This window comes from Vicugna pacos, chromosome 6, assembly GCF_048564905.1.
Source record: "Vicugna pacos chromosome 6, VicPac4, whole genome shotgun sequence".
Lineage (NCBI taxonomy): Eukaryota > Metazoa > Chordata > Mammalia > Artiodactyla > Camelidae > Vicugna > Vicugna pacos.
The window spans coordinates 83,991,694-84,017,442 of NC_132992.1; the positions used below are offsets into that span (position 1 = coordinate 83,991,694).

The window sequence follows — 25,749 nt, forward strand, 5'->3', positions numbered from 1 at the left end:
GTTCAGCAACACACCTGGATTTGCTGCTCAGGTAAAGAGACTAAGTCTCATGCTTCAGCACGGCTCTAACTTCTGCATCAACACGCAATGGCTTCAGATGCACTCCTAGCGATCTTCACGAAGTCCTGTGTACTGCTCTGAATCTTATCGATTTCTTCAGAGCCAGGGCCTTTCCAAGATACTCTGTCAAGAAATGTGAGCAGAAGAGGGCATGGAGTTCACTGGTTTCCCAGAGGACTAGCCTTGCAGGGCTTTGAGGGGACTTGAGGTAGAGGTTCTACTTATTTTGAGATTGAGGGGAAGTAGACTCTAAAAATAAATGACAAGAAGGATTAATTCCTGACTTAGCTTGACAGACATCTGTGACCATATGAATGAGGTAAATCTTTCAATTCAAGGCCGACAGACATTGTTTTGGATACTGCCCAAAACCTTACAGCCAAGCAGCCATTTCCAAAGACAGGATTGGACCACGACAATTACATAAGCTTTTCCAAAGCTGGCGAAATAATTCCATAGGTTGAGGGAGGGGTGAGACGATGGATGTCTTTTGAAAGTCACTTCTGTTGAAACTGAAATGTGGATCTATAATCCCATCCCACCTGACGCAGGCAGCACGATGTTGACAGATCTTGATGACAATGATCTCAATGGCTTGATGATTAAGGAAATCACATAAAATGAACTAAACAGAGTGTCATGGGGAAATGTCTAGCTCCTTGGACTAGGTCTCAGTTTGCTTTTCCACTGGTGTGATTCTCATTCCATTGGCCACAATTATCATTATGAATCAGGTTTTTAGCACTTGTCATAATAAAGAAAAGTTAAAACTGACTGACAGCTTTAAAGCAAGATGACATTCATGCTGTCACATTCAAAGCCACTGTACAATTTCAGCTCCTTTTTCAAGCTGAACAAAAGCAGCCTTCTTGCTGAAACTTACTGTGAGCACAATTAAACTAATCTTTTCACTTTATTTGTAAAATCCAAATTCAACAAAAATTTTTAGGAATAGCATTTAATCTTTGATTAAAATCAAAGGTTTTTAAGTGATGAGATCAATTTGTTAAAAAATATTTTTACAGTCTATCTATAAAAGCAGTCAATTTATAATGCTATATAATTAAATGCAAGGAAACTCTGTGTATGTTTACCTGCATTATTCTGGAGAAAGAGGTTAAGAACTGAAGGCGTCTGGTTTAATTCCTCTGGAGAGCGCTCACCTAGGACGTGCTGCTCCCACTGGGATCCGAATGCTCAAGCACTGCGAGATCTCTGTTCTCTGTCACTCAAACGTCTATTAATGCTACTTAAAACTGCATACTCTGCACACACTGCTTACCAGCAATGCCACACTGTGGGTTCATACCGAACTTGTAGCATAAACAACTGTACCTGAACTACAGCTTTTAAAAAAATATGGCAGAAACCCTCCTGGCGACTTCCACTTAGACAACACCCGAGACTAACTGGTACTCCCCTTTCTGTAAAACGCACCACTGCACGCCTACTACTGGTTCTCCCGTGCCCTCCTGTCCCCGCAAAGTTCAGCTGTCTGCTTCACACCAGTCACTGACACATCTGCCTTACTTGTGTGTACATGTTATTTTCTTACGATATAATTTAACTCTATATTACATAAACCACTGAAATGCAAGTGTGAAATAAAAGAGAAAAAATGAGGCAGAAAGCTTTGGAAGAACTAGATAAAAGCAAGGCACTTAAAGAAAAGAACTGCTGAAAAAAACAAGGTATGGGGGTAACAATTCTAAAAGATTAGGGGGAAAAAACTGAAAATCTAAAAGGATTTTGTACCCAGACTACTTCAAATGTGTCTCATTCTCATTCTACTTCAAAGAATCAGAAACTTAATTTTAGATGATGCATTACAAGTATAGTTTCTGCAAAACAAACCGTTGTTTAAGAAGCTCCTCTCAGAGCCTTGGGCCTACATGTAAAGACTGGCAAGTGACATTTATACATTTTAGGTGATAAGTAATATGTTCAAAGTACATGTTTATATATCCTTTTAAAATGATTTTTCACTTTAAACAACTTTTTTTGATTAACCACAAGTACCAATCACGTCATACGAGAGAGATTCCACTAATGAAAGGAACATATTCATCACTGCTGGAATTCTTCCCTCTCTCAAGACAGTCATCTTGTTAAAGAGTGACTTGGCCATCAACCATACTAGCTATGTTCCCAGCTTGCCTTCACCCTCAATCTGGTAAAATATACCTTCTGTGTCGTCATCTAAATTGTTGATAAAAATATAACCCTTCTGGCTCAAAACACTTGATTTCCCATTATGCTTAAGATACTCTAAATTATCTGGCTTCTACCTACCTCTCTCCATCTCACCATCCCACTGACTCACTCCTTCAGATATACAGCCTTTTCCTGATTTCCTGGGCTACTACAGTTCCTCTACTTATACTCTCATGACATATGCATTCCCTACCATAAAAGTTATCAGAAACATGTGTTTTCATTTACTTGTGTGATTGCTTCACTGTGTAGCTTCCACTGGACTGTGAATTCCACAAAACCATGGACTACATCTGATTTCACTCACTTTGTATCATTAGCAAATAACTATGGAGCCAGCACACCATGGAAACTCAAATAATGTTGAATACATGAAAAAATAAGCAAGATAGCAAACAAAGAAAGAGTTCTGTAGCATACAGCCAAAACCCCTCTACTCAGTTGACAATTCTGATCTAAAGTTGAAGGTGGGTCTTTAGGAAAAGAAACTACCAATGCAGATCCACAGTAGAGAGCTATAGCCAGCTCCTTTCCTTTGGAGAAGGAACAGGCTTTTCATGAAGTAATCACTCTTAATGTGAGTATTAAATATGATTCCTGACAACATTCCCTGATGAAAAGTGAACTCAGGAAACTTAGCTGCCACCACTGTAAAAAAAGAAAATAACATGGTGACATCTACATATGGCCACTGCTCTAAACTGCCACAACTACGTAAGAATGGATTACAATGCCTGGCCACAACCTTTTCTCATATGTAACTTAAGCCGAAGAACGATTTCTATCTTTTCACATGTGATGTGTGCTGAATCCGCCTGCCTTCCCCTCCATCATGCCCTGCAGAACTCCACTCACCCCAAGTCAGCAGTGTCAGAAATGGAACTAAACAAGAAATGCTCTCTTGGAACTCTAAATTTCACTTGTCCTGCCCTAGGAAATTGGTATCAAATGTACATATAAATAATGCTAGGGTGGTATATATATCAAGCCCCAGGAAAACCACCATCACTGGAAGGATTCTCAGAAGAGCAGCTTCATTTCAGTGTCACTGCAGCACAATCAGTGCACAAAAAGCTAACACTCAGGGGCTTCAACCGGGAGACTTGACCATCATCTGGTACTTTTAAAGACTCATTTGAAATATCTGATTAGTCAGACTTCAGAACTGAAAAGAAACATTACTGTGCATCCCAGTAACTCCCTAAAATCTACCCTGTGTTAAGACAGATCAACAGAAAGCACCTCACCTGGACCACAGTGGTCTCTAAATTCTACCCGGAAACACTCTGGTGAGCTGAGGTTTAATCTGTGTGCCACTTTTTAGACACCACATAAAACAAAATTATGTGTCTTCAAGAATATCTCCATATCTTTTATCGAAGAGGCTGTTCTCATTTTATTATTTAATGTCCATGACAAAGGAACCATTTGATAGCTTCAGCACTTGTTAAAAGTCTCTCTACACCAGTTTTTTTCAAACTGTGGGCTGTGACCCATTAGTGGAGGATGATATCAACTTAGTGGGTCCGACCAGCATTTTAAAACTAGAAAACTAAAAAAAGAAATGAATATACTAAAAGTGTTTCATGAAATTTCTCTTTCCTCTTTATATACATGCACATGTGTAGGTATATGTGAATGTAAACAAGTCTAAGCACATGAAAGAGAAAAAAAAATAGGGCAGAACAATGATGAACATAGACGCTGGTGCCTGACTGTCTGGATGTGAACCCTAGATATGTTATTTAATAACTGGGTAGCATTGGGAAAAATAGTTAACATGGCTGTGTCTCGATTTCCTCATTATGGATAGTAATAGTTCCTACATCACATGGTTTGGGGATTAAATAAATTAAAATAAGGATCAAGAATAGGGCCTGACAGATAACAAACACTATATAAGTGTTAGTGGAAAAAAGCGTGTTAGTGTGTGTGTGTCTGTATGTCTGTATACATACATAAATACACATACTGAACTGCAATACAAAAACGTGCCTATTTTGTCCTATGGGTAATAGTCAATAAAGCTTGAGAGCCTACTCTGCATGAATTTATATGCCATTCCTTTAAAAAAAACTCATACACAAATTATGTAGGCCAAAGAATGTTCCCTTTATCCCTACCTCTTAGTAACCTCAGAGTTAAATTTAAGATTCAATTATAATGACTATCTCAAGCCCAGATGTCTATAATATCTATTCCACTTTTCTGTTGTCTGCCTTTTGCTCTGTGTTCATTTGTTTTTTTTAGGTTCCTTTTTTTCTACCTTTGAAAAACGCCCTTAAATCTCTTTTTGAATATAGGTACATTTCAAAATACATTCAAAATAAAATGCACTTGACTTTACATCTTTATCAAACAGAAGCATTGATTCCTAAATTCCTTTATGCAACAGATGTCTTAATTGCACACTAAATTCCAAATTAAAAAAAATACATACCTATAAAACTAAGTATTTCAACATGATTTTAAAATAAAAAAGGATAATTTTAAACATTTGATACAACCATTTTTTAAAGTTAGCCACTGTTGCCAGGATTTGTAAAATCATAAAAACAAAATGTCTAAAATGAATAAAGGTAGACTGATTATAAAACAGACAATTTTTCCAATATACAAGGAAAAGGTACGAACCCAAAACATGCTTGATTAAATAAACAGATGCTAAAGGCAAACGAGAGACAGTAAAAGCACATGAAATCACAGGCAATAATTTTTATGAAAGAGACTGAGATAGGCCATTTGTTTTAGGCATCAATACTTACATCCTCCCTAGAAGATACATAGCAAAGAGGATCTGGAAGAAACTTAATAAAAGTGACAGCATTCCAGATTTAATTCAATTTTAGTTTTTAATCTAACCAGGGCCATTTGACTCATTTGCTTAACTACTTTAAATGGTCAAAAACAGCTGTACAGCTGAAAGAGGTTCACAATCAGAACGTTTTCTTGCGGATGGTGACAGCTTCTAAGAAAGACTTAATATGAAAAAAGGTTGAAAATAAAAAAGTTACGGGACTGACTACCTACAGATTCCATTTATGCATACTGTTAGCTTGAATATTAGAGAATAATTGTATAGTATCTTCTAGATCAGCACTTTTTAATTTCAGAAAAAGTATTAAGATACCACATGCATTAAGCCAGCTAATAACTGCATGTATGCATGTGGTTGTGGCCAACACCAGACTGTCTCCATACGGATGGTTCATGTAGTCCATAGGCCATTTCTTACCCCTGGTCCCGAATGACTTGAAAACCAAAGATTCTGATTCAGCAGGGAAGGAGAAAAAGCTGCAAAGGAAACCATGTCCGACTATGAGGTCTAGACTTGAATTGACTACCCATGGAATGTGATTACCGGAAGATCTTACTAAAAGAAAATTATAGGAAGACAAGGAAATAAGGACTAAGAAGCAAGTTCATAAATCATTCTTTGTTTATATCTCAACAAACAAGCTGTCTGGGTACAAAAGCCTTGCTTCCTCACTCTTGCTCCAAAACTCCACATGGTTTAGGCTGAACCCAGACCCCAGCTTTGACCACAAGCTGCTTAGCCTCCTCCTCTGCCCTGCCATTTCCCTCGCTCTCCCGAGAGCATTCCTGCAATAAATCAAATGTGCCCAAATCCTTGTCCCAGGTTCTGCTTCTAGCAAATGAGACCTACGACAGCATCAGTGATAAGCTTAATTGGATTTATACCAGGGAGACAATGTCAACCAACATCTTCAAACAGAATCATCTTTTGATTATGGTATAAAACATCACAAGCATTTAACCTCTAAGATTTCCTTAAACACTGTGTAGGCTTACACTGAACCATAAGGTATGCGGGTACACACAGATGCAAAACTATAAACTTTTTTCGAATGTCAATTTTGACAATTTAATGAATACAGGCTTTTAAAAGTACTATTTTAATAGGGATACTTTCCAAACACTTAAGAAAATTAAATGACAAATGATGACTAAGTCATCATACTTGTTAAAACAGTCTTACATGACTCAGCCAAAGTTTTTTTACCTTCGATCATATCGCTAAAAGGTAGCTGTGCCTTTAACTTGCCTAGTGCAATTCCTAGCACCATCTAGTGGCAAATTACCCAGGAGAAAAAGAAATACATTTAATAAGACAAGTTTCTGAAGAGTCTGCAGTTAAAAAAAAAAAAATTCAAAAAAGCTCTCATGTTGGGAATGATTTTCATAGAGTCTGGGACCAATGAGCAAAGACCTATCGGAGTTAATATTTCAACAATAGCACTTAAGGCTGGGGTAAACAACCCAACAGTAGTCTCCCTACTCGATGAATAAGTATTTCCATGGAACAGCTTGCAAGATCTGTCAATTACACGATCCCTCCTACCACCAAAATCCACACGACAAGGAAAAAGTAACCTTATGAGGGCGCCAGGGACTGAGGTAGGCACAAATGGTTGCTGCTCATTAGACATTACTGGAGGTAAGGCATTTTGATTTCTACAGTCTGCCAGCATTCATTTGAAGGTTTCATAAACCCAGAAATAAATATTGAATGAAGACCATATTATTCAATTCGCAAGTTTGTATGTAATATATCTTTTTTTTAATGCTCACTACTCTATCCCCAACACCCAGAACGGTACTTGCCTCTTAATAAATACATGAGAATGAATGAATCCCAAGAGCAATGGGAATGAACCGAAAGGTTTTAAATAGAGAAGTGATATGATCAAATTTGCACTTAAGAAAGATCATTCTGGCTGTAGTGTGGAGAACTGATTAGAAAGGAACAGCCTGAAGCCTGGAAGACCTTTTGTGGTTGTATGTCTCTACTTATCGCTGGACATACTTTAGGCTTTACAATAAAAGATCTGTTAAGAAATGACTATCACTTACATATCAAGCTAATCTAAGACACTGGTAATGCACTATGTCAGCTCTCTTAGAAGATGGGCTTCTTTCCCTTTCAAATATACAAGGAGCTGAAGTTTATATAGCATTTACTACGTGTTAGGTAATGCAAATGTTTTATTACTCATTTTATGCATATTTTAGCATAAGACTGTTAATCTAACACAGAAAAAGTCATTCAGAACCTAAAATATTTGAATAGTTAAGATTAGAAAACAAATAAGAAGGAAATACAATCTTTCATTTGATATATTATTTTTAAGGTAACACACAAATAAACTTCTTAGAAATGCTAATAAAATTTCAACTATCAATATCTCATTTATGAAATATGTTTTCATTTGTTAGATTTTTATTATTAAAAATGTAACTTTGGCTAAAATTACTCATACATATGCTAACAGAGTGACTGTATGAAAGAACTAATTATCTACCCTTATGAATAAGGCCTAAATATTTTGCCTTTCTAATTTAGGGTACAGTGTTACAGTGGAGTTCCCTGTTGAACACATAATCACAACTGATGGTTATCTAGCAACTGGCAATTCATATCGATTATCTCACATATCGATTATAACAACATCAGTGAGATAGGCATTATTAACTTAGGCCAATAGGGACATAGGCTCACAGAGTTCATGTGATTTACCCAAGGAACATGAGTAGGCAATGAGTGTCAAGATTCAAACCTGAGTCTTCTAAGTCATCCTTGATATCCAAGAACCTCACAACTGTGAATGCACCAGAATTAGAAGAGGAAATCAACTCGGCTGCACCCTTTATGGTTACATGGCAAAATTTCTTTTTTTTTTTTTGTCATAATGACAAAGGATCTGTGAAGTCCATATCAAGCATGATGAATAAAGAAAATTTAACAAGAATACATGCTCTACTTCATTAAGCATCAGAATTACTAATAATGTTATACAATGGGTACATTTAAAGACCTTCTCCTCCCATACTTGGATAGATGTCTCAAAGAAAGCAAAATGGTCAAAAGGAAGGCAGCAGAAAAGGTAAAGAGAGAAATTTTTAAAAGAATCATTCATTACTCCACAAATAAGCCAAAATTACATCATGAAACAAAATTCTAAAAGAGGAACCAAAGATACTTCCTGCACTTAGGAGTACCAATCTTGAAAATAATGCTGGAGACAAAAGCATGAACTATATTCTTGTTAGACTATGATTAAACTTCATATTGTTGTGTATGGGGAGAAAGTAGGGCAATAGTGTTGGGAACATACATAAGGATGACCCTAAGAGCTTATAGTCTAGAAGAAAAATAGCAGATGTGAAGGAAAATTCAGAGAACCACTTAGTGACATTTCTCTATGAAGGACTTTCAGGGTCACAATTCAGAGAATGAAGTGATCAGGCAGGATTGGGACAGATGGAAGAGAGCAGAAGCACTAGGAAGGAACAAGGTAAGACAGGGCCTCAGAGGCTGGGAAAGTACACATAACCATGAGGAGTAAAAGAAAATCACCAGACTGGTATATAGGTGGAATATCGGGGTAACTGGAGGAAAAAAGACAGAAGAAAAGAGAGCTAAGCCTGAAAGGAAGACAAAAATGTGGGCTTGAATAGTTAACTGGAAGCAAAGGCGCTATAAATTTTGAAACAGGAGAATAGCAAATAGTGTTAAATTCTAATGAGGCTGAATATTACTTATAACAGAATGTGTATAAAATGCATAAAATGGAAGTGAGAACTTGCAGAAAGACAGACCAGTGAAAAAACCCTAACAACAATCCATGCACAAGGTAATATGAGCAATAGCCCTAGGAACAGAAAAGATAAACCCAAGGGTCATTTTGAAAGCGAAATTATGGGACTTTGAGAAACAAGACATAAAAAGGCCAAAATAGACCAGAATCAAAAATTATTTCCAAGTTTCTAGTTTAGGAAACTGATCAACAGACTAACAACAGAGGAAAAGAAATCAGATAGCTGAAAAGAGAAATAAATCAATACTCTGAGGTAAGAGAGCTTTTTTTCATGAATATTGTATGTTTTTAAGTACGAGATCAAAAAGTAAGTCTTTTATATTCCATTATTCCACATAATCTTCAAGATATTGGATGAACAGCATTTTTCTAGTTCAAAATATATAAAAATTAATTCATCAGAAGAGTTCTCAGTTTCATTTCCAAAGAAAACCTGACATGACACATAAAGACATCTGATGAGGCTTTTCTATTATTCTAAGTTGTGCTGGGAAAAAGGTACCTTAAAAAGGTAATGAAACTGAAAGATTAGTGGTAAAATTTTTGAATAAAAATTGAGATTTTATTATATTCATAATAAAAGTTTCCACCTACTCCATTTAGTCATCAAAACTGTGATTTTAAATACAGAAATACCTACGATGACATTTATTATTCTGTCTTCTTTTAAGAGCAGGATACTGTCAGCAGACAAAAAGGAAAGGCAGTATACATGGCTAACAACAGACCAGTTATAGGAAGAAGCATGAATGGAAATGCAAGTAAAATGTTATTGGTAAACGTTTCTCACCTTCACAGAATTACCTTAAAGATCTCCTATGATCAAACCACTCAAAAAGTTGAGGTAAAATAATGAGATAAAATGTTAAACATGTTAAAAGAAACATACAAGGATTTTTACAAATTCGATATTAAATTAAAAAAATTTTAATTGATTTTTAAACTGGCCTATAATTTTTCTTCCTCATACCCTTTTTGCATGTATTTGGATTCAAGGTGATACTAGCTTTATACAACGAGTTGGAGGAAATAATTCCACATTATATATTCTCTGAAAGAGTTTGTGGATTATTAGAATTATCTATGCCTTGAATGTTTGGCAGAACTCATTTTTAAAACCATACAAAGTGTCTTCCTAGCAGGAAGATTTTTACTTATTGACCAATTTCTTTAATGATTATAGGACTATTCAGGTTCTCTATTCTTTTTTCAATCAGTTTGATCTCTTACACATTTCAAGATTCATACCTATGTTAAAATTTGAGGAATACTACCTCAGAACACTCAATTCCTATCACCTCCCAAATTATATGTTACTTTTGTCCAATATTGCAGTTTTCTTTTTTTAACCCTGCAAATTAGACATTTTGACTATGGTTTTACAGTCAATATTGTTTAGATCTTTTTTATTCATCTTAAATTTTTGCATCTTAGAAACTCTGAGATCAATTCCCTTCTCCCTACAATTACATCTTTTAGAAATTCTTTTAGTGAGGATCTATTTATGGAAAACACACTCAGCTTTTGTCTGTCTGAAAATGTCTATTTTGCTCTCACTGCTGGAAAAGAGTTTTGCTGGGTATACAATTCTAAATTGACAGCTATTTTCTCTGGGTATTTTGCAGACATTCTTCCACTCTCCTGCAGCTGTAGTTCATGGATGGTTGCTGTTAAAAAGTAATTTGTTAATCACTCACTGTTCCTCTATAAATAAGTCTTTTCTCTCTGGCTGTTTCTAGGGTATGTTTCTGTCTCTGGTGTTCATAGTTTCTCTGCTGTATCTATGCAAGAATTTCTTTATACTTGTCTCCTTCAGATTTGCTGTTTCCTAAATCTGTAATTTCATACATTTAACCAATCCCAGAAAATTCCCAGCTATTATCTCTTTGGATAGTAGCTCTCCCAACTCTATCAGCTCCTTCTGGGATTCTGATTAGAAAAATTTATATCCTCACAAGACTAGCTACGTAATTGGCAGGCTCAGTGCAAAATGAAAATGTTGAATGCCTTGTTCACAAATTATTTAGAATTTCAGAACCGTGAAAGCAGAACATTAAACCAAACTTAGGGGTCTTCTAAGTGCAGGCATCTCTGCACCTGCACAGGTCATACGCCCATGAGGCCCGGACTTTAGAGCAACAAGAACAGTGATAGCAAAAATTCAGAAGACACAGAAAAGTGTAAAGCAGAAAATCAAGATCATATAAAATCTCAACACCCAGGGACAGCCACTGTTGTCATTCTGGTGTATAGCTCAGAGATTTTTCTATATATTCACATGTAGACATTTATTCATACAATGTTTATATTATGGAAATGGTATAATATACATTATCTTATCTAGACTTTTTAAAAAATATATTACATTATGGGGAGCTTTCAAAAATGTTAGTAAATTCAAATCATTTCAACTCTACTTTATAGATAATAGAACATACAGATCCATGTTCTTTTAATGAACTTCATACTGTTAGGTTTCTGAAGAGTCTTAAGTTTTCATTATTAAAAATGATGAGCATGGACTGTCAACAGAGTTGAGTGAGGACTGAATGAATCAATCAGAATAAAGCACTTCACACAGTACTTGGCAAGTAACAAGCTCTCTATAAATGTTAGTGATTTTAAAAAAAAAAATACTGTGTCCTGTGTGAAAACTGAACTCATTTACATTCCAACAACAGGATAACAGAGATTGGTTTTTCTAAATCATCTTTGCCAATCTTTTAAATTTTGCCTTTTGTATTTCTTCTATGAATGGTTTGTTTGTGTTCTTTGACAGTTCTCCTATTGGATTCCTTACTCTTTTTACATTTTAATTGATTTTGGTATTGAAATATCAATCCTTTCTGTTGTAGGGATATCAAGTACTTTTTTTTTTCCTAAAAAAATAATTAACTTAAGACTTACCTCCAGTTCCTAGGACCTTCAGGAGCTCAAAATTTTCAATCCCCACCTTCTCTGCATGTCCTGTTAAATTAGCTAAAAAGGAGAGAAAGAAAATAAATAATTAAGGGGAGCAGCAACAGGAGGGGTCCACAAGGGCTTCTGAGGAACCAGCAATGTTTTATTTCTTCACTTAGGTGGTTAAACAAGGGTTCACTTTATAATTATGCTAAGCTGTACAGCTATGTTTTGTGCAATTTTCTGTATATTATACACTAGGATAAAAAATTTTTTAGAATTTAGCAAGTATGTATCATTTGCATCAAATATTAACATAAAAATAAAGTGCTAATAGACTCTCTACTGACCAAATAATCTGAAAATGAACATGAATTCTAGTATGTAGCTAGATATGTAGTGGAAAGAAAATTGGACAGATTTAGATGTATTCATTTATTCAACAAATATTTACTGAGTGTCTTATAAATGTCATTCCCAGGTTTTAGGCTGGGTTCCACTCCCATTTCTGCCACTAAGCACTTGAACATGAAGAAGCCTGCATTTGTCACCTGACACCCTGCATCTCAGTTCCCTCCTCTCTGAAATGAAAGCATTGGTCTCAATGAACTCTAAGATCTCTGATAGCTCTAAAATTCTACGACTATATTTAAAAATATAAAATCTTCAAAAACATATTCTCTAATAAACAAAATTAGGCTATCTTATAAATGAGCATTTTCTAGAGTATATTCCATTGAATTCTGGTCCTAACCTATGAGATGGTTAATAGGTATTATTTCTGGGGGAAGAGTGGGGAGCAGAGTTCTCTGGTTGAATATATCTGGAAATAAGTAGCTTAAACCAAGTTAAATAAATTTCTTTACTGCTAAACCTCACAGATCCTGTACCATGAAAATATGCATGTGGATCTTCAAGATCGAGATACTTATATCTGTCCAACTTATTGGACCACAAATTGCTTTTTATGGTAATACCTATTAATATTATGTGATTAGAAAGAAGCAACTAAGAAGGGCTTGGTCCAAATCCTAGTTCTAACACTTAAAAGCTGTTTGACCTTGAACAAATTACTTAACTTCTCTGTGTTTCAGATCCCTCTAGTGTAAAATGAAGATAATAAAAATGCCTACCCTCAAAGCATGCTGGTGTCTGCCATTTACTTTGAAATGCATTTTTAAAGAGGGACTGATGGACAAATACAGGTCTGGATAGATAAGTGATAGAGCAAATAAAACAAAATATTAATTGCAGAATCTAGACAGTATAAGGATGTTCAACATAAAATCCTTTCAAATTCTCTGTATATTTGAAAATGTTCATAATAAAATGGAAGATAATAAAATAACACCAACCTCACAGAGCTGTGATGAGGATTAAATGAGCTAATTCATACAGTGTTTGCTGTGCTCCATTAAGATTAGTGTTTGTAAATAAATTAATGTTTTGGGAATGCAATTTTAAGAAAATTAGACCCAACTAAGAACTTCTAGAATTAAATTTTTTCAGGGGATAAGTAATTTCACAAAATTTACCATCTTAACCACTTTTAAGCATCCAACACAGTGTTAACTATAGATATTTTGTTTTCTAGATCTCTGGAACTTTTTCACTTTGCAAAACAAACTCCGTTGAACAACTCCTCTTTTCCCTCTCTTTCAAGCTCTGAGGCACCACCATTCTACTCTCTGTTCCTAAGAGTTTGACCATTACTGCATAATTTCACAGTAGGAACAAATCAGTGTACATGGCCCAGGACTCAAGTTCACATCGGCTTCAATATAAATCTAAAATGAATACCAAAAACATAGGTAGTATCTTAAAGAGTACACACCATAGCATATCCTCTTGTAGTATGTCTAACAGATTACATTTTAAAAGTCAAGCTCACAGGAAACCACTACTTTTGAAATAATGACTAGGCTCTCTTTTAACTGAATGTTAAATTCTGTTATTTTATTGTGCAAAAATTGTTAAAGTTTAAGACATTATTAAAGAGTCATACATTAAAAATTATCACCCCTGATTGTCACTATTAGGAGACATCTTCTATTTACTAAGAGATGTGCAAAAGCCCAGCTTTCCAAAAGCACTGTCCGTATACGGTCTTTCTTGCATATCCATATTTGCAGCTAGACAAAGAAGATAAGGAACTACGTTTTGATACACAGGCACTCCAACCTTTCTTCACTAACCAAGGAATTACTTTACAGGAAATTAAAAGAGGCCACAGATTAATTATACTTTGTTCTACAAAGTATACCTTCCAGGAAACCCTGGTTATTCACAAAGATCTTTCAGATAATCATGAAGGCCTGTTTTTGTTCATAATCTCCTACCTCTGCTACTTGATTTCTGACATAAATGAACACTTTGCCTGCAAGGGAAGCTGAAAGCTTCCCCAACCTCCAGTCCTGTGGGCGGGGGGAAGAACTGACAGGGCTCGAGGTGAACAGCACTGACGCCTCTGTACTTGGGGGAGGAGTGGTGGTGGTGAAGGCTTCCCAGAGAAGAGGAGGTTAGCTCTGCTTTCTTCAAGACACGTTCTCTTTGGATTCTCCTCTCCTGGCCTTAGCTGCTAAGACTTTGTTTACACCTTGTATTGCTTTCCTATTAATCTTGTTCCTAGGTGGCGGCTGGTGAGGTAAGGCAGATCTTGGGAGAGGCTCTTTTCCTCCCTCATACCTCAAGCCCAGGTCCTAGGAAAACCCAAGAATGCTGGGCTTGAAAAGAGCTTAGCCCTGGGCTTATAAAAACACACATTTTCCACCTCAAGTTTCTCCGAGAGTTTTATCTTTCCTGGGCTTTTCTTGATTAAGAATGGGGAGATTCCAGTGAACAAGCTTAGAGGGTAGCATCTGCTTAGGGTATCAGTAAAGCTTAAGCAGGTCCACGCGGCCCAGCGCCGCTTACCCAGAGCAAGGATTCGGTTTGTGGCAAGAGACCAAAGATCAAGCTTGTCATAGAACACTCCTTTCCTTCATTCTGTTGTGTCTTAACCTTACTTGGGGCCCAAGCAGGTGTAACTGTAATAGGGTAGGATACAGAGATCTTAATCTTGACAACAGTTCTCAAAGCTATTACCTGGGATTATCAGAAAACATACCATTGATTCATGTTTTTCTACTCTGAAGATATGAAAGACAGTAACTTTTTTATTTAATAGAATTAATTACAATTTCACTGGTGTTGAAACAAAAATAATTATATTATTCACCACTTAATTCTGATTTTTCTTTTATTATTTTGCTTTTAAAGTGAGGAGAAGTAGAGCAAACTTCATGGGTCAATTTTTTGCTCAAAGGGAAAATTAACTGAAGATGTCTGAGCACTAAAAATCTACTGTTAATATTTCAAAGTTTTATGGAGGTATAATTTACATACAATAAAAATCATTCACTCAAATGAACAGTTTGATGCTTTTGACGATTGTGTCCAGTAGTGAAGCCTCCACTACAATAAAGATGTAAAACAGTGCCACCCTCCCGAAAAGTTTCAGGATGTCCCTTTGAAGCCAGTCACTTCCCTGACCACTGACTCAGGCACCCAATAATCTAATTCCAGTTGCCAGAGTTTTAATTTCTTAAGAATTTCATATAAAGGGAGTCATACAGTACATAGTTTCTTTGCATTCTTCATTCACTTAGCCTGATGTTTCAGAAGTTTATCTGAGTTTTTTTGTGTGTGTTACTGCTTCATTCTTTTTTATTACAATATACAACTCTAACTACTAAAAATGTACCATTTCACATAAAATACAGAAACCCTGCAATCATCCTTTCTCATATAGCCACTATAAATTACATGGGACTTGTAACATCTTCTGTATGTTATAAACTTTACAAGACAATGTTATGAGTTTTGCTTATATAATAAAGCAATTTATAAAGAAATTTACAAAGAAATAAAGAAAAAAGAGAGAGAGACTTTTGCATTTCTCCAGACACTTATCATTTCTGATGGTCTTTCTTTTCCAAATATCCAAAATTCTACCTGGTATCACATTTTTTCAGCCTTGAAGAACATTCTTTGACATTTCTTGCAGTGCATATTATGAATTCTCTGAGTCTTCTTTTATCTGAAAAAGTCATTCTCCTACCTTTAAATTTTTACTGAGATATAATTAAGATACCATAAAATTCATCCTTCTAAAGTGTGTAATTCAGTGGTTTTTTAATAAGTTCACAAGGTTGTACCATCATTACCACTGTCTAACTCCAGAATCATCTTCATTCTTGAAGAATATTTTCCTTTGATATAGAATTCTGGGTTGTATACTTTTTTCTTTTCATCCAGCACTTTAAACCATGTTCTTCCACTCTCTGGTTTATGAGACAAAGTTAGTCATTAAATAGATTATTGCTCCTCTATTTGAATGTGTTTTTTTTTTTCCTCTTAACTGCTTTCAATATTGCTCTTTACCTTTGATTTTCAACAGTTTTGCCACAATGTTTCTTGATGTGGACTTCTTTGGGTTCATTCAGCCTGGCATTCACTGAGTATGCTGTATCTGTAAACTCTTGTCTTTCATCAAATTTGGGGAATTTTTGCCTTAATTTTTCAAATATTTGACCTATCCCATTCTCTCTCCCCTTTATCTTCTTAGATTCCAATTACATGTATGTTGGATTGTTTGATACTAAGAGGTCCCTGAGACTCTATTCATATTTTTCCAATATGCTTCATCTCTGTTCTTTACATTAATTTCCCTTCTTCTATCTTCAAGTTCATGTATTTTTCCTTCTGACATCTCTATTGAATTGTTAAATCCATCCAGTGGATTTAAAATTTTCAAACAGTGTATTTTTCATTTCTAGAATTTCCGATTCATTCCTTTTCATTCTATTTATCTGATAGGATTTATTTTTTCACTCACTGAGAGCATGTTTTTTAATTTCACTGAGGGTACTATAAGAGCTGCTTTAACATTCTTGTCTGCTATTGCCAGTTGCCAATGACTCAGTTACCTCAGGCTAGGACTCAGTTGTTTTTACTTCCTCCTGGAATGTGTTCCATTTTCCTGATTCTTCATATGTAGAGTAATTTTGAATTTTACACTTAATTAACCTTAACCCTTAAATGTTAATTTGTGAATACTCTAGATTGCTTTTGTTTTTGTTTTTTCCAGCAAGAGTTGTTTCTTTTGTTTTAGCAGGCAAATTATCTTGGCTTGGCTTGGCCTGACTTGAACTATAAACTCTGTTTCTTAAAAGGCAGTTTTAAGGCAATCCAGATTTTTTGTATTTAGCTGAGTTGTTCTGAGTCTGTTGTACTCATGCATGGTTCAGAGGTCAGTCAGAGATGTATGTACAAATTTTGCACATGAAATTTGAGGATATCCCCTCCTTTGAAGCTCTCCTCCTTCCAATATTCCTCTACTATCTTCAGTGGCCAGAGTTCTCTGGGTTTAGTTTTCTAGTTTCCCTGGCCAGAGACACTTTTTTTTCTTTATTCTTTTATTATTATTATTATTATTATTATTATTATTATTATTATTATTATTATATAGTCAGTTATAATGTGTCAATTTTTGGTATACAGCACAATGTCCCAGTCATGTATGTATGTATGTATGTGTGTGTGTATATATATATATATTCATTTTCATATTATTTTTCATTAAAGGATATTGAATATAGTTCCCTGTGCTATACAGAAGAAATCTGGGGTTTTTAAATCTATTTTTATATACAGTGGCTAACATCTGCCAATCCTGAACTCCCAAATTTATCCCTTACCACCCCCTTCCCCCCAGTAACCAAAAGATTGTTTACTATGTCTACGAATCTTTTTCTATTTTGTAGATGAGTTCACTAGTGTCCTCTTTTCTCCTTTCTTTTTTTTTTTTTTTTGATTCCATATATGAGCAGTATCATATGGCATTTTTCTTTATCTTTCTGGCTTACTTGGCTTAGAATGATGATCTCTAGTTCCCAACCATGTTGCTGCAAATAGCATTTTATTCCTTTTTATGGCTGAGAATTATTCCATTGTATATATATACACACAACTTCTTTATCCAGTCATCTGCTGGTGGATATTTAGGTTGCTTCCATGTCTTGGCTATTGTAGATAGTGCTCCTATGAACACTGGGGTGCATATATCTTTTCAAATTAGAGTTCCCTCCAGATATATGTCCAAGAGTGGAACTGCTGCACCATATGGTAAGTCTGTTTTTAGTTTTTTGAGGAATCTCCGTACTGTTTTCCATAATGGCTGTACCAAACTACATTCCTGCCAGCAGTGTGGGAGAGTTTTCTTTTCTCCACACCCTCTCTAGCATTTATTTTTCATGGACTTTTTAATGATGGCCATTCTGACTGGTGTGGGGTGATACCTCATTGTGGTTTTGATTTGCATTTCTCTGATAATTAGCGATACTGAGTATTTTCTCATGTGCCTATTGGCCATTTGTATGTCTTCATTGGAGAATTGCTTGTTTAGGTCTTCTGCCCATTTTTTGGGTTGGGCTACTTGGCTTTTATTATTAAGTTGTATGAGTGTTTATATATTCTGGAAATTAAATCTTTGTCAGCTGCGTCATTAGCAAATATTTTCTCCCATTCCATAGGTTGTTGTTTTGTTTTACTTATGGTTTCCTTTGCTGTGCAAAAGCTTATAAGTTTAATTAGGTCCCATTTGTTTATTATTGCTTTCATTTCTATTGCCTGGGTAGACTGCCCTAGGAGAACACTGCTAAGATGTATGTCAAAAAAAGTTTTGCCTATATTTTCTTCTAGGAGGTTTATCATGTCTTGTCTTACATTTAAGTCTTTAAGCCATTTTGAGTTTATTTTGTGTATGGTGTGAGGGAGTGTTCTAACTTCACTGATTTACATGTTGCTGTCTAGTTTTCCCAACACCACTTGCTGAAGAGATTGTTTTTTCTCCATTGTACATTCTTGCCTCCTTTGTTGAAGATTAACTGACTGTAGGTTTGTGGGTTTATTTATGGGCTCTCTATTCTGTTCCATTGATCTATATGTGTGTTTTTATGACAATACCATGCTGTTTTGTTTCCTGTAGCTCTGTAGTATTGTCTGAAGTCCGGGAGGGTTATCTTCCAGCTTTGTTCTTTTTCTTCAGTATTTCTTTGGCAATTCTGGGTCTTTTGTGAGTCCATATAAATTTTAGAGTTGTTTGTTCTAGATATGCAAAAAATGTCATGGGTAATTTGATAGAGATCACATTAAACCTGTAGATTGTCTTGGGTAGTATGGCCATTTTAACAGTACTGATTCTTCCAATCCAAGAGCATGGGCTGTCTTTCCATTTCTTTAAGTCATCTTTAATTTCCTTAATCAGTGTTTTGTAGTTGTCCATGTGTAAGTCTTTCACCTCCTTGGTCAGATTTCCAGAGAGACTATTGTTTTTTCACCAGAATCCAAATAATATGGCCTGTACTTAGCTTGAAACTAAAATCAGTGAAAAGGCAATACTAATTTCCTTCCCTCCTCCAACTTTGTACTCCCCATAAGAGTCTACCTGCTTGTATTCATTTTCAAGTGCCTTAAATGTTGCTTTTTGTATGAAATTCAGTTTTTATAGTTGTTTTCTACAAAGTAATTCTCTAGCAGGGGGTCTTATTCTGGCATTACAAGAAGCAAAAGTCTTCCTACAGTCAACATTATAATAGTAGTTTCTACTTTTCCCTTCAACTACTGCTCTAGGAAGTCAACTTCAAAGAGTAAAATAAAACCTTAAAGGTGAAATGATATAGGCCCATCTCAAGGATCTTCAACTTCATATACATATGATCCTTATTTTACATTATATCTGTTAGGTAAGTAAGAAACCACATATGTGGAAGCAAATCTACAGGAAGTTCCATCGTATTTAGGCATGGGGTAGTATTTGCTAACTAAAAGAGTTTTTTCATTGTGTTAATGACAAAACACATAAAAGCAAGTGGTAAATGTGATGCTATATAGAATCCAAGCAATGGCAAGCATATACTCAAGCATGTGAGTCCAGGTGTCAAAATGGTTTTCGTTTCTATGTTATTATTCGTCGCTGTAATTAGAAGCCTTTGAGCATGAAAGCTTAAAAATAAACTATAATTCCCTTAATTAAACTGTTAACCTAAGAGCAGGAGCTCAGATTTCCCAGCAACAACACTAACATTTATTAGAAGAATTCTTAAAATATTTACACACTTTATTCCACCCTAGAGATGAAAGGGACATCAGCCACTTACACTTACTCTGTATTTCTGAATCATTCACATGCCTTAGGAAAGTCCAAAAGGATATGTTGACCAGATGGTTTGGAGCAACCTGCATGCCTGGGACCAAACTGTACTAGAAATAGGCCTGTATGCTTTTGCCCAACCCCTTGTCTTGTTCTCCTCAAAGATGAGAGGTTATTAACCTAATTATCCAAGAGTCCAATATCCTGACCGGAGAAAGTCAGTAGTAGATGGAGTCTTTGCATTAAGAACAGTCTTCCCACAAGGTCTGTTTTGTGCCTCAAGCTTCTGGCCTGGCCTGACCCCCTGGGAGTGCATGGCCATTCACCTGCACTCCTCCCTTCACCATATACAGTATTTAACCAAGCAGTTGTGCAGGTTCTCTTGGGATCTGGTGTTCATTCATTTGTTTGTTCTCCCCTCTAAAACTTGTAACTCGCACACCTCAACATGCTGGCCCCAAGATTATGATTAGACAGGGTTGGGAGGGAAGCAGGAGTTCTCACCTAGGCCTTAAGCCTAAATTACACGCACCAACTCAGCTCTTAAGAAGACTTCTACACTGTCGTGTTGGAAGCTCTCACAGCTTGTATCAATGTGGTGCTCAGTCCCACTGGCTACTGTTCCTTGAAGACGGTTCCCTCATGACTCCTGAGGGGTAAGAGTAATTTCACTGGGCAGAGTTTGGGCATTTCTGGGTTTCTGGGTATAGTAGCTGAATGGCACCAAAATCTCGTTATCAGCCCCTAAATCCTAACTGAAAGAATTAACTCCTTCCCACAGAAACAATGCCTATGAAAACTCTTCACAAACATATAAAATAACAAAGAATATCAACAAATGTACACTAGAGGTATTTAGTTGGTACACAGTATAACCATATCAATTGTTTCTCTATGGCATCTATTTTGATGCCCACATTAAATATTAGCAAACTTGAACTAAAACAACAAACATTTTTAAACTTTTCAAGGTCTACTTTAGGCTTATCTCTATTACTAATCAGCTTAGACTGTCTCCTCTCAGCAAACATTTATAGGTTTTTTACATTAATACAATACTAAGTTTAATCATTTAGAAAGGTTAGGTATAAACAGCTTTAATGCTTTCACAAAGCAATTTTAACTGACTTTTTCCTTATTAAAATATTAGGAATGATCCTAGCAAAAATCCTTCATTTCTTGATTACTGTTATTATCCAATAACATACACTCCTTGGTTAGGAAATCACTTTTAAGACTGAATTTAACTAAGCCCTTTACAAGAAATCAGTGGATTTTTAAAAGTATACTTGCCAAAACTCTAATAAATTTCAATATTTAAATGACTCTCTTTAGAAAACAGTTTGACAGTTCTTAAAGGAAAAATCTTGTATTCCACAATGAATATAAAACACTTGGTTCTTTATAACTGGATTCCTTCAGCTCCTCCTATAATGTTAAAATGGTTACATGCAGTGTGGGAAAATATGACTGGTGTAACTTTGAAATTAATAAATTTAGACAAAGAAGATAACTGTCTTTTGTCCCAAATTTAAATAGCTCTTGGGGTTTTTATTATAAAATAATCCAGGTTCATGGTTTAAAAAGATAAACAATATACATAAGCCTAAAGTGGACCTTGAGAATCTCCCACAGTACCACCAAAGATAACTACTGTTAATTCTTAGTATACTTTTCCAAGATTTTAGCCATAAACACATGATTGATAAACGGCTTCTTAACCCAACTTTCTAGGCAATTCTATTACCAAACAATTTGTAATGCATGTTATTTTTTTTTAAGATGTGGGATATTTAACTTGGAACTTCTCACGCTTAGGGAGGAAAACAATCAGTAACAACACTTTTTTTTTTATTCCGTTGCCATAGTTTCTGCTAAGCTGCACAAATGTAATTGCACAGAGAATGTGCCGAAATCATTTGATTAGATCCAATGATTCACTTATGTTAAAGCTAAGAAAAGGCTTAATTTAAAAGCACTTTTACAATTAACGTAGAAATAAAGAGAGTAATGCTTTTGAAGCCATTTCAAGTAGCTTTCTTCGTATATGACTAAGTTATTCATACACCTGATTTTATTCGATGAATTAATTACTTAATAAATTTACAATAAGCTGTGAAAATGTAATTAAATAAAAAAAAAAAAAGATGATGGAGTCCATGGACATTAAGGGGATATCATTATCATGTGAGGCTAGTCAGATAAGCTCATTGGAAACACCAGTCCTCATTCACTCATTTAAGAAACATTCACCTAGTGCCTACTAACACCTGAACTGGGTGTTAGGTCTTTAGCTAACATGTGCAGGATTTGAACCGGCAAAGAGACAACAGCTGGGAAATTCTGGACTAGAAGAGTAATTAGAGCATAAGCAGGAGTAAGTATTTTCCTAGCAGAGAATAAGAGGACTGTTCTATTTTACCATAATAAACATGTGGGGAAAATAGTAAAAAATATGACATAAAATATGTACATGGAATGAGCTGATTCCAAACCTGGAATGCCAGACTAGTTAGTTTCAACTGAATCTGTAAGCAATAATGGAACTTGACAAGAGGAAAGAAAGGTTTTAGGAAAATTACTCTGGCAGTAGTGTGCCACGTGGACAGAAGCAAGAAGGACTAAAAGATGGTGAAGTTATTGCAATAAACTAGATGTGTGCTAATGAGCATCTGGTCTGAGCAGACACTAGAAGGAAGAGGAAATAATGAACCTGAGAATCACCCTAATATTCAGTTCAAGAAACATTTGCTGAACACCTGATGTGGGTGCTGAGACTGCAGAAGCAAACAGGACAGGGGTCCCCATTTTCAAAGATAAACGAACTAAACTTCTGTTCCATTTTCTCCACACTGGACCCATATCTTGACTATAAGAAACGGAAGTCGGGTGAATGGTAGTGTTATTGACAGAATTTTGCTGAAAGGGGAAGTTGAAAGGGGAAGTTTTGGGGTTTCAACACTGATTTTGAAGCGATGCATGACATCCCCAAAAGGCTGCCATGTGAGCAGTTCTAGACAAGGAACTAAAGTTCTGCAGAGACAGCATGGGGTTCGGGACATGCTATCCCAAAACACAGTACCTTGGTATATGAATATTTTAAGCTGAAGGAATTTGAGGAACAGCACACGCAAGAAGGATTTTCTGACCTTCCCCTGAAGCACGTCATAAAATCCTCTGGTGCAAGGGGCCCTACCTATGTCCAGAGGAAAGGAGCCTCCTTATCTCTGAAGACAGGGGACACAGAGAGGAATCTGAACAAATAGGACTTGTTGGGTTGCCCCCCGTTTACTACATTCACCTCATACCCTTTGTCCTACCCACACCCTTTTCCCATGACTCTCCATTCTTCATCAAACCAAAATAAAAAAGCTCAGATTTAACCATTTCTTCAGGTCTTTATTTCCTGATGAAGGCTCCCATGTAACATAAAACTTGCATGAAATAAATGTATATACTTCTCTCTTGTTCATATTTTGTTACAAGGATCCAAGCTGAGAACTTAGAAGGGTGGAGAAAAAATATTTTTCCTCCCCTACAAAGCACAAAAGTTATTGGAAGAGGGGCAATGGTGAAAGCTTTAAGAAGAAAGCCCTTTGGAAGGCCACACAAAAGAAGGGCAAGTCTTGAAGAGGACCAGGAGTTAGGATGCAAGAAAAAGAGCCAAAGAAATGGTTAGGAAACAGTGTATAGAATCCAAGAAAAGACAGAATGGCAATAAAAATGGATCATCTATGAAGTCACACTGGTACAATGGGAAATACACATATTTGGTCTTAGTCCTTATTTGGTCTTAGTCCTAAAAGCTCAGGAATCTCCAGAGTGGTAAGAGTCTTTGGTATGCTAATGAATGAGGTGGCGGGGCCTACCCCCCTACCCTCCACCCCCACCTCCCCTAACCCCAGACTGCTTCAGGATGGGGACTGGTTGCTAGAAACCAAGGACTTTCAGCCCCACCCTCTCACCCTCATTCCTCCCACCTCTGGGGAAGGAAAAGGGGCTGGAAATTCAGTTAATCACCAATGGCCATTATTTAATCTATCATGCCTAGTGAAGAAACCTCCATATTAACTCCTAAACAATGAGGTTTGAGGTACAGAGGGGTTCTAGGTTGGTGCACACACAAGGGTGCTGGGATGGTGGGTGGTGCGCCCTGAGAGGTAATGAAAGCCCACACTTTCCATGGCCTCCCCCAGCCCAAATGCCTTGCCCTATGAATCTCTTCCATTTGGCTGTTCTTGAACTGTAGTTGTATAAATAAACAAAACTCGAACCTCAAGTTTACAGAGGGAGGTCAGGGTGTGAAGGTGGGGATGGAAAAACAAAATAACATCCTTAAAAGCAATGGATATAGACAGCTTTGTTCAGGAAATGGGGATATAAATGGAAGGGACAGAGGAAATGGTAAAGAATCATATGAAACTTTTTTCCAACTTAGAAGGCAGATGAGTGAGAAAGCCCATGGATAAAGGCAATACAAGAGAGGCTGGAAAAAGTGGAGATGGGTAGCAGTTTCTTGGGGAGCAGATCCTTCAGAAAGTGATAAATAATGCATCCTTGGATAGAAAGGGTTAGAGAAAAGAATTAAAGGACAGAAAGAAGGATAAGGATGGGTCGAGGTATTAAGGATGGGAATAAAGATTACATGCAGCCTTTCTAATGGACACATGGTCTCCAAAGAGAGTGCTGGAGAGGCAGCGCATTGAAACAAGAGTAAAAGACCTCAGCAATCAGCTTGGCTAAAATACACAACAGAGGATGAAATGAGATCTATGAAAACTTCCTGTAAATAGGGTAGAAGGGTCTGAACTATCCTAATCAAAAGAACTAAAATATTTAAAGAATGGAAAACAAAAGACAGACTGGACAAAGTGAAAACAAAAAACAGAATGCCAAATTGGGCAGTGTGTTTCTAGCACTTTCCTGGGGACAACCAAACTAACAGCTACAAACACCAGGGTCCCTAGGAAGGAACACCCCTGTTCCAGACACGGCTGTACAGTGCTCCTGAGCCTTCATGTCCTCAGCTATTAGAATACACATCCAACCCTCTTTTTTTCTAATTCCATGATCGCCAAGCAACCCAATTTTAACCTGACACATTTACCCAAATAGAAAAATGCACTAATCAAGCAAACACAAATGTTCCACGTACTTGTTTATCCACACTGCCCACTGTTAAGTTGGTAAAGTGTCACTGGAGTTTCTACATCAGTCTTTTGCGATTATAACTGGAGCTTATATGCATGGAATCAGAGCATGACGAGAAAACACAAACAGCATAATGATCTAACATTGAATCCCATTTGCCATCAACAAGGAACACTTAATTAACAGCAATATATACAAGACACTGCAGTACAATCCTGCGACCCTGTCAATGGTTTTATGACTTTTTTCTTTTCAGGAGAAAAGGAGAAAATTATAAAGCAACACTGTGAGATTTAGTTGTGAATGCAACAGGAAGTAGAGAAACTTACAGCTTGTTGCAGTTGAAACTGAAATAATTAAGCCATAATTTATTATAAATCTATGATCTATAGAATACAATCAACTTCTAAAACTTAAACACTGTCTCCACAAAATCGTACCAATTTTCAGGTACTTAACTTTTTTTTTTCTCTTTAAGACATTAACTTATAGATTAAAAAAAAAAAAAGAGGGAAACAAAGCCTAACAAGTTAATTAAAAAGTTCCTGTTTTTGGTAAAGAAGGGAGTTTCAGTCCTGGTCCAAATTCCCTATTCCTCAATAATTATTTTCA

At 36.1% G+C, this 25,749-nt stretch overlaps 1 protein-coding gene across 2 annotated transcripts in view; it reads right to left on the reverse strand.

Moving 5' to 3' along the window:
* The window catches only part of RPS6KA5 (ribosomal protein S6 kinase A5), a 166,858-nt gene that overhangs the window by 98,364 nt on the left and 42,745 nt on the right, over positions 1 to 25,749 (reverse strand). The window contains exon 2 of one of the 2 annotated variants that reach the window (XM_031679331.2): positions 11,802 to 11,873. In XM_031679331.2, the coding sequence (XP_031535191.1) occupies positions 11,802 to 11,873 (72 nt within the window). Of the gene's footprint in view, positions 1 to 14; positions 59 to 11,801; positions 11,874 to 25,749 lie in introns of those variants that run through there. The other variant, XM_072963594.1, reaches the window with a different exon arrangement.